The sequence below is a fragment of the Phyllobates terribilis genome, unplaced genomic scaffold, assembly GCF_046119375.1.
Source record: "Phyllobates terribilis strain yellow unplaced genomic scaffold, ASM4611937v1 Scaffold_3__8_contigs__length_932513732, whole genome shotgun sequence".
Classification (NCBI taxonomy): domain Eukaryota; kingdom Metazoa; phylum Chordata; class Amphibia; order Anura; family Dendrobatidae; genus Phyllobates; species Phyllobates terribilis.
Genome location: NW_027362763.1, coordinates 190,000,003 through 190,010,312, shown reverse-complemented (window position 1 = coordinate 190,010,312; position 10,310 = coordinate 190,000,003). Strand labels below are relative to the sequence as shown.

The 10,310-nt window shown below is 44.3% G+C and overlaps 1 protein-coding gene across 1 annotated transcript; it reads left to right on the top strand.

Moving 5' to 3' along the window:
- Positions 1 to 774: 774 nt before the first annotated feature.
- On the top strand, positions 775 to 9,249 carry RNF7 (ring finger protein 7). The gene is made up of 3 exons (XM_073674387.1): positions 775 to 998; positions 6,824 to 6,871; positions 8,954 to 9,249. Exons 1-3 carry the CDS (start codon positions 866 to 868, stop codon positions 9,070 to 9,072), a joined length of 300 nt encoding a protein of 99 aa, XP_073530488.1. The 5' UTR covers positions 775 to 865; the 3' UTR covers positions 9,073 to 9,249.
- Positions 9,250 to 10,310: the final 1,061 nt, after the last annotated feature.

Sequence of the window (10,310 nt, the reverse complement as noted above, 5' to 3'; positions counted from 1 at the left end):
CAGAAATGCTGCAGAAATTTTCTGCTTCATTTCTGCATCGTGGGCACATAGCCATAGCCCGCATGCAAAAACGCTTGACAAACGCTTCTACCTGGCAGGAAAAACGCATGTAAAATCTGTATGCGTTTTTCCTGCCAGGGAGATGCGGAAAAAATCTGCAGCATTTCTGCATCGTGGGCACTTAGCCTAAGGCTGTGTGCCCACGTAGCGTTTTTCAAGCATTTACGCTGCGGAATTTCCGCAGCGTAAACGCTTGTTAAACGCTCGGTAATCCCCAAGGGGATTCCGCAAGTTCTATGCACATGCTGCGGATTTTTCCGCAGCGTTTATGCCGCGTTCAAAAATCCGCAGCATGTCATTTAATTTTGCGTTTCCGCAAGCAGAATTGCCTTTGTCCAATGCATAAAAAATGCAAGGCAATTCCGCATGTGGAAAACGCGTGATAAACGCGCGAAAAATGCGCGATAAACGCGTGCGGAATTCCGCATGCGTTTTTCCGGGAGAGGACTTGCAACGTGGGCACATAGCCTAAAACAACTCAACAACAACCCTGCCCCTCCCCCATCTGCCCCTCCAGGACACACAGGACAATGAAGTAAAACTTTTTTTCTGATTCTTCAATTTCTTATCCGCGCTCCCCCTGCTGGTCATCTCCTGTAATTACATCCCTTCGCTCTCCCCCTGACACTGACGTCAGCAGCTCCCGCCGTCATTGGACCTTTAAGGCAATGCCGCACGCTCCTGTTACCTGATTGGTCGCCCTCTCTATTAAGGGTTCCGGTTCTTGCCGGTCCTCATCGCTGGTTGGTCATCATCTGTGACATCGCCTTTCCATAGGGCAGATCCTTCCACGCCTCTTACCGGTATGGCCGATCGGCGGGCGGAGCTCACCCGGCCGAGTGTCAAGATGTTTTCTCTAAAGAAATGGAACGCGGTGGCGATGTGGAGCTGGGACGTGGAGTGCGACACGTGCGCCATCTGCCGGGTGCAAGTCATGGGTGAGGACGAGGGGAGCGGGGATCCGGCCCTGCGGTAACGCGCTGGTGGGCGTATTGTGTATGATGCGGCAGATGCGCGCCAGTGCTGCCTGGCATAGGGCACGTGACTGCACTATACCGCAGTGCTGCTGTGTGGTGTGACCGGGTGCTGCTGCACATGTGCGATTCTCTATTGTGGGCACAGGTCACACTGGTGCAGATCTGCCCTGTCATCTCCTGGTAATGCAGGTCTATGCCCCATACCCGCACCTCACAGCACCTTATGTGCCAGCATCATGTTACCGATCCATAGTATGGGGGCACATGCCCTGATCACATCGCCCCCCACTGATCAGGAGCATTCAGCTCCATCACCCCTGTTCTCCGGTCATCACGCCGTCTGTTTAGGAACACACTGAACCAGTGATCTATTACTTTTTTTATAAAAAAAAAGTCTTTCATGCAGTTTTTTTTTTCTTTCTAAATGCCGGACCCCCCAATAATCAGTCTCCTTCTCTCCTGCTCCTGTTGCCACAGATCACTTATTCCTAAAATAAACGGAGTGACCGAGGACGTGTGACCGGCGCTGACAACTGTGGCTGTATAACTGGAGCACTTCTGAAGTGCTACTGGGGACCTTTAAAGGGGTTGTCCACTAGTCACAGCTGCTTCTCAACTTCTGCATTCCTCAGTGTAAAGTAACAGCCTGTATGCCGCTCCTGCCTGCTGTGTACCTGGTCTCCTGGGGCCCTGTCAGTCTCTTACAGCAGTGGCCATCACCTCTTCCAGGGGTCAGTTTTGTCCAACTAAGAGCAAGTGATTGGCTGCAGGGCTCACGTGGCAGAATAATGTCATGTGAGGCCTGACGTAGCTGTAACAAGGGCGAGTACAGGCTGCTTTAATTTTACATGGGGGAGTGGGGGGTCTGGGATGCAGCAATTGAAAAGGGGCTGTCCGAGTAATGGACAACAGCTTTTTAGAGGGATCCTGTCCTGTGAAAAAAAATGCTATTAACCTGGAGATATAGGGTTAATCTGCAGGTTATTGGCATACTGAACCTGCACTGAGAGCCCCGCTGCCCAGAGGAAATGACCTTTATTCCTCTGGCTTTCAGTCATAGGTGCGGCTCCAGTCACTGTTCAGTATGGTACGTAGAGGATGGGGGCTGTAACCTCGCCTGACTGACAGCCGGCTCATCAGTGCAGTGCTGGCTGTCAGTCAGTGCCAGGGCGAGGTTACAGCTGCCACTCACTGTATACGGTGACTGAAAGTCGGCGGCTGCCGGGAGGAATAAAGGTCATTTCCTCCCGGTAGCCGTTCTTTCAGGGTGGCAGCTGGGCAGCTTCAGAATGCTGTTAACCTGCCAATTAACCCTGTAACTGCTGGGCCGATGCAAAACTTTGGGCACCCTTGGAGATTTGTGTGCTCCGATAACTTTGACCAAGGTTTCTGACCTTAATTAGCCTGTTGGGGTTATGGCTTGATCATGATCATTGTTAGGAAAGGACCAGGTGATGGAAATTTCCCAGCTTTGTAAAAACCCAGCCTCCTCTAACTTTGTGCCAAAAAAACCCCCAGCAGCCATGGGTTCTTCTAAGCAGCTGCCTAGCACTCTTAAAATGAAAATGGTGGAGGCCCACAAAGCAGGAGAAGGCTATAAGAAGATGGCAAAGTGTTTTCAAGTTGCCCTTTCCTCAGTTTGAAATGTAATTAAGAAATGGCAGTCACCAGGAACAGTGGAGGTCAAGATAAGGTCTGGAAGACCAAGCAAAATTTCAGTGAGAGCTGCTTGTAGGATTGCTAGAGGGGAAATCAAAACCTCTGCTTGCCTGCAAAAGACCTTCAGAAAGATTTAGCAGACTCTGGAGTTGTGGTACATTGTTCTACTGTTCAGAGACACCTGCACAAATATGGCCTTCATGGAAGAGTCATCAGAAGAAAACCTCTCCTGGGTCCTCACAATAAAATTCAGCTTCAGAAGTAAGCAAAAGAACATCAAAACAAGCCTGATGCATTTTGGAAAGATGTCCTGTGGACCGATGAGGTTAAAATAGAACTTTGGCCACAATGATCAAAGGTATGTGTGCAGCAAAAGAACATCTCGCCAACCATTAAGAATGATGGGTAGAGGGAAGAATGGATTAATTCAACAAATTCTTGATGCAAACATAATACCATCTGTAAAAAAGCTGCAGTTGAAAAGAGGATAGCTTCTGCAAATGGATAATGATCCTAAACACATGTCAAAATCCATAATCGATTACCTCAAAAGGTGCAAGCTAAAGGTTTTACAATGGCCCTCACAGTCCTCTGATCTGAACATCATTGAAAATCTGTGACTAAACCTCAAAATAGCAGTGCATGCAAGACGACCAAGGAATCTCACAGAACTGAAAGCATTTTCCAAGGAAGAATGGATGAAAATCTCTCAAACGAGAATTCAAAGACCATTGTCTGGCTACAAAAAGCTTTTACAAGCTGTGATACTATCAAAAGGGCGTGCTACTAGGTACTAACCATGCAGGGTGCCCAAACTTTTGCATTGGCTGATACTACTTTGTCTTAAAATGTAAGATTAAAATTATATATTTTGTATTTTAGGCAAAAAAAAAGGAAATGTGTCATCTTTAACTTTAGTTCTTTTAGAGATCATTTCATCTTCAACTTGCTTAACTGTTCACAATAACAGTAATTTTGACCAGGGGTGCCCAAACTTTTACACGCCAATGTAGTGACCACCACTGCTGTTTTGAGTAGCAGGTTCCATATCTAGGGAGCAAGCTCTGTTATGCTGCTTTGGAGCTGGCTGGACCTGACTAGCTTCAGTTCCCATGCTGCAGAGATAAAGCGGACTCTTCTTGTGGCGTTGGAGAGAGCTTTGTTTGAAACTGTAGTGCAGCAATGTCGCTGCGCCAACCTGTCAGTCATTAGAGGTGCAGCAGGCCGGGAGGCAGAGGAGCACTGTGCTCCTGATCAGAGGATTCTAGAACACTCCTATAAATGGTCACTGTCCTTCCAACAAAGTTTGCATAGATGAAGAGATTAGTGCAAGTGAATATAAGAAACTTTGTAATGGGGCATGTTCAGTGTTTTTTTTATTTTTTTTTTTATCACTAGTAATTGTTTTCTGCATTTCCTTAAAAATGTATTAAGTCAAAAAACACAAAAAATGCACATTGTGAATGAGATTTTAGAAAATTCATTAATTGTGCTGTTACTGTAAACCACTGCATTTTTCTGCACAAAACGGCAAGTAAAAACGCTTTGTGTGAACAAGCTCTTGCATAATATGAACAGAAAGATGTGTCAAAGTACATACAAAAGATGGGTAAGGATAAAGGGAATGGGTGTAGGTACTTCCATGGTGCATGATCCAGTGTGTCCTAAAGAGCAGATTTTTCCCTCCTGGGCCAAACATTCTGAACACGGATTGTATACATATACATATGTTTGTCTTTTTCTTCTAACAGGCATTTAAGCCATTTTTTTAGACCAACTACTGTTCTGCCTCTATGCTTTGTGACTTCAGTCAAAGGAAGTGTCAATCAGGAGGAGGTGGCACTGGGCGAGGAATAGAGCTGGAGTGACAGAGGCATCAGATCCACCATAGCTCTTCAACCTCCATTACATATCAATTCAAACACTGATTTCTCAGTAATGGAGTAACAAACCGGCCATGTAAAGGTATTGCTGGACTTGTCTTTGAAAGTGCTACATGTGCATATAAACGTTGGGGATGGGGGGGCTTGGAATCCTGGTGACAGATTCCCTTTAAACTTTTTTTTTTTTTTTTTTTTTTTCTCCAGGGGGACAGCTCATTTGTATTTTGAGGGGGTTCCACCTAAAACTGCATTTGACCGTACTTTTTATATGTACCATTGATGTGTTTGTACCAGTTAAAGGGAATCTGTCTGCAGGAATTCACACCCCAAACTATAGATAGATAGATAGATAGATAGATAGAGGTAGATGTAGATTTTTTTCATGGACAAGTCCAGCAATACCTTTACATCTAAGTTCCTCTATTACTGAGAAATCAATGTTTGAATTGATATGAAAATGGTGCTGAAGAGTTATGGTAGATCTGAAGCCTGTGTCACTCCAGCTCTATTCTCTGCTCTTGCAGCTTTCTAGTAACGCAATGTTCACTCTTTTGACACTTGTTTGTTTTAGGAATAGAGAAATGGAATAAATGTCAGTTAACAGATCACTTGTACGACTGATATGGAATCACAGGGGCTCAGTAGGTATTGTGTGATCCTTCTTGGTTCCATTATGTGTTTGGAACAGAAATACAAACAAGCTTTATGCAGAACTGTTTCTTTTGTTATAAAGATGGACACATAACAGAACCCAGATAGACCCCAAAGTAATCAGTGCTGTCCCTCTGCTTCCGATTGTAACAGATCTGTTTTCAAAACGAATTCCTTCTTTCTGTTCCAAAAAAAATGAGACAACAAGGCTACGTTCACACTTGCATTTTGATATCATTCAAATGTCCTTTTTTTCACTTTTTTTTTTATTTTTCATGGATAGCACACATACTCATAGGCTGTGAGGGTTCATGTGTCCATGTTTTTTGTCTGCAAAAAAAAAACAACCTGGAAACACGTCCCGATGTAAAAACCAAATGCACTGATGTAAATTGGATTTGAACCCTGATTAAAACTGGACTGTTTTTTGCACACCAGGCAAATCTTTCTCAGTACTTCTGTACAATGTCCTCCATGCAACTTCTCCTGCTTATGTGCTGCAGGAATCCCTTAAGTTTCGGTGTGCTGTGCATAGGAGACATCATGGCAGTCTCCACCCATTAGCTCAGAGATGACTGAAAATTTAGAGAGCCTGCAGATAGGAATACGTGTTAAATGCAGAGTATAAATCATTTAATGGCCAGAAAGTGTTACCTGCGATCTTCCAGCACCTCAACTGATTTTGTAGGCCTCTCAACTCATAGGCAGTTCGCAGGGCCCCCATCTGGTAACCATGGAATACTGGGCACCTACGAATTGATTTGCTCATTTCTACTTGATTTGTCATGAAAGTCACAATGTCAATGCCTAATATATTTTGTCACATATCCCATGTAGCCTGGGCACTAACAGGAAAGTAGTAAAATCAATTGATTGACCCAGGTTTGCTGGTATCAGTTTAAAAGTGATCTTGCAATGAAGATGGTGTGAACAAAGCTTTACTTTCTTGCACATCAGCGTTAAGGCGTACCTTTAGTTTCAGATGAGTTTTCAGAAAAAGCTGTCCTGTGTGTAAATGAAGAGTAACATGATATCTGGCCATTGCGTGACATGTATCCTGTATTTTCCACCAGTTTTTCACTCTGCAGACCCTTTTTCTACTTTTCAGTTCTCTCTGAGCTAGTGCGTGTAGACAAGCTGCTATATCTCCTATACACAACGCACAGACTTGAGGGATTCCTGCTTTCTCTGTAGCACAAAGCCTGAAGGAGCAGCAGCTGCATGGAGGACAGTATAGATATATTATATAGCATTACTGAGCTGTGTAGCTGTAAATCCAGCACTGGTTTGAGATAAAACCATTGCTTGAAGCTGCAGCATGACATTCCCTGTCTATCTGCCTTCGATCAAGATGGAGTTGAGCTGGTTTTTCAGAGCGGCTCAAGAGCTCAGAAGGCACAGATTGAGCAATGTGGCTCATAAGTGGTGAAAGAATCATATTTCTCTGATAAGAGATGTTACAATGTTTCTTGTATTCACTTGTACTTTTTATTAATGCAAAATGTAATCCTTTAATAATGTGATTTTTAGGGTGCCACTGCGCCACTCCCTTATTTTCCTGAATTAAGTGCTATTTATCTGTATTCTTTCTAGATGCCTGCCTGCGATGCCAAGCAGAGAACAAGCAGGAGGACTGTGTGGGTATGTTACACTGTATTTCTAATCTTTTAATAATGGATCCCTTTTGTCAATTTATTGTATTAGACCAAAATTAAGTGAGTTAAATGTGTAAACATGAAGCGGTAATTATTTTAGGGGGTGGTGTGTATAGATGTTATCAATATACTTGAATTGTCAGATGAATCCATTATTAGAGATCAGACTTGGGCGAGGGGGTCTGCTGCTCTGTGAGACAGTGGACAGAGTTCAGGCTGTGCTTTCTAGCACCTGTATACGGAGTAGAGCACACCCAATACAGGCTGTGACGAGCCAGTATACGGCTTCAGGGAGTGGGGTGGATCAGTCTGGACCTCCCCATAGAGATCTGAATCTACATCCAGAATGCAGAACCGCTCTGTAGGAGCCGTCTGTACATTGCATGACCCCTGAAAAGGCTGCTGGAAAGAGTAACCCCAGGATTGGCTGACTCAGAGCTGACGTGTATTACGTGGCCATCCATTTAATTTCTATAGGTGCTATTTAATGATGATTTCCTCTCTTGCAAGACAAATGGGAAGGTACATGGAGCTTTTCCCTATAATGGCAACTGTTTGCTGTGGGCTAAAAAAGCCGGACCCTCAGTGATTGACCAAGCCTTTTTCATTGTAAGATTATGTGCACACTGCATCTTTTTCCAGAGGTCAAAAACATCCATTTTCCAAGCAGAAGACTCTTCAGTAATCACTCCTTTTCCCTGGAGTTTTGGAAACCTAAAGTATGTGTTTCAAAAAAGTGGAAAAAATCAATGTGAACATGCCCTAAGAAGGGGTTGTTTGTGAGATACAGAAAAGTGTCAAATAGCTAAAATCAAGCTTAAAGGGGTTGTCCTGCACCTCTGTATTGATGGCTTATCCTTTAGGATATGTCATATCAGGTGTGAGGGGAGCGAGGTGGTGATTGCGGCACCTCTGCGGTTTCCGACTGGCACCGTGATCGGCATGGATGCCAGATGTCTCACCTCATCTCCTTGATCAGATATGCATGATCTATCCTAAAGAGAAGCTTTCAATGTAAAAGTCCAAGAGAACTTCTTTAAATAACCAAAAAAATAGCTTGCAGAGTTGCTCAATAAGGTTTGCGCTGCCATGTGGCCATAGCTAGAACAAGACAGAGAAAAGTGGCACAGAATTTATGGGAAGGGGCTCACTGATCTAGTGGTTAGAATTGAGCAAATAGATTTTGGGTGCCCTGATCTGGGGTCTTGTCCTTTGTGGCATCTGGGCGAGAGCAGTCTTCAGTTCTCGATCTGGGATCATTGGTGCCTCTTGCTCTTATTGCGCTGCTGGGCCAAGGATGCAATCTACAGATGTGTAGACCTCCCTGGTCTGACGCCCAGGCTGATCTTACATTGCCTCCTTGGCCCGGCAGCCTAGTAAGCTCAAGAGGCGCCAATAATCTCAGGTCGAGAACACCGGCCACAGTACTGAAGACTGAACTGGTCTGGATACTACGGAGAACAAGACTGGACCCCAGACCAGGGCACCTCAAATCTTTCCTCAACTCCAACCACTAGCTCTGGATCCTTGCGCCACCTGCCATAAATTCTGCCATTTTTCTCTGCCTTTTTGTTTTAGCTGTGGCCATTTCACTGTGAGAAGTGCGGTCAGGTTAGCGGGGTCAGGCATTGGCAGGATTAGCAGGGTCTTTACTTTTAATCTCGCTGGTCTCTTAAGAAGGTATTATCATTGGTGGGTAAGTCTCTTAAAAGAGCATGCTGTGTACATGGATAGATCCCACACTTGTAGGAAGAAATGGCGCGCACATCTCCAGGTCAGAAATCAGATTTACACTGAGCAGATCTAATAATGCAGTAAAATGTATAGGAATGCCTTAGTTTCTTGATCCTTTTTCCTTGGAGTTGGGGATTATTATTGTTCCTTACAGATCCGCCACTGTGTCGCTCTGCTTCTCCTCTATGGTATTACTGCTGCCATTGTAAATGAGCAATAAAATCCACCGTCCCGCCCCCCCCAAATCCATAAAGTGGTAGTGCATGTCCAGGCCACACACGGTGTGGGATTGGGAATGATGTGCTAACCCAAACACTGCTCTGTTCTCTTCCAGTGGTATGGGGGGAATGTAATCACTCCTTCCACAACTGCTGCATGTCCCTGTGGGTGAAGCAGAACAACCGCTGCCCATTGTGCCAACAGGACTGGGTGGTGCAAAGAATAGGAAAATAGGTCTGTCTGCCGGACGTGGCCATCTTCTCGTATACACTGCTGATGCGCGGATCTCGGAGCTCCACGCGGAGGACTGGTGATATCCAACAAGACACGAACTGATGGAAGCAAGTGGCATGTCTGAGTGTCTGCAGAGGATGCTGTGTACCCCTCCTTAAATAAAGTTACCTTACCTGCTGTGCTGCCTTTTTTGGAATTAAGAAGTGTATGATGTTCATTCTTTTATGCTTTCCTTTTTTTTTTTTTTTTTTTTTTTAAACCAGTTTTCACTGTTTTTATTCAGATTAATACAACTGCCACCTAAATATGCTGTCATATGAGGCTAACAAATGACAAGGACATATCTGTTTTCCTATTAGACAAAATGGCATAAATATTGTGCCCTCTGGCTAATCAGAGCAATGCAAAAAATAAAGCAGATTATGGCTGCATTTTACAATCCATGGGTAATGAAACGTTTTGTTTTTTTTCACATGCATCTTCTGCGCTGCTTCTTTATGACTTTTTTTTTTTTTTTTACCCCCCCCCCCCCTCCTGATAAATTTTTTTGCAATTGGTGCTCAAGCCAATAAAAAGATTCCTAGAAAAACATATGTTTTTATTCAAATTTACATCCATATCTGTTTAGTGATAAATCATACACCTTCCGCTTTGCATCTGTATTTCTCAAATCTCCATTGTCTAGAATGGCTGACTCCGATCTGTAATGATGGATCAGACTAGGACCTGCTGAGACTCCCAGATCTCCCCATGGATCAGAACATGCTCCCCTGTCCCTCTCCCTGGTGATGGGCTACACACTATAGCTGGTCCTCCACATCTACTGTGTGCCACCATAACTGAGATGTACAATTAGGCTGTGTGCCCACGATGCGTTTTCTTTAAGCGTTTCCGCAGCGGCAAAAACGCTGCAGAAACTCTAAAACGCTTGGTAGAAGGCCTGCCATGTTCCCCAATGATAATCTGCATGAGCTGTGTACATGCTGCAGAAATTTCCGCTGCTTATTATTGCGGAAAAAACGCAGCACTACCAATTATTTTGCGGAAGTGCTGCGTTTTCGCCGCCATTGACTTGGATTGAAACGCATGGATTACGCATCACTGTATATGTAGATGTGCATTCCATGTGTTCTAATGTGCGGATGGTACCCAGGTCTAGAGAAGAAGAGACTCTCCTCCGGACCTGGGTACCATATATAAATATAATATAATATAAATGCTCCTCCTCGCATGCCGAC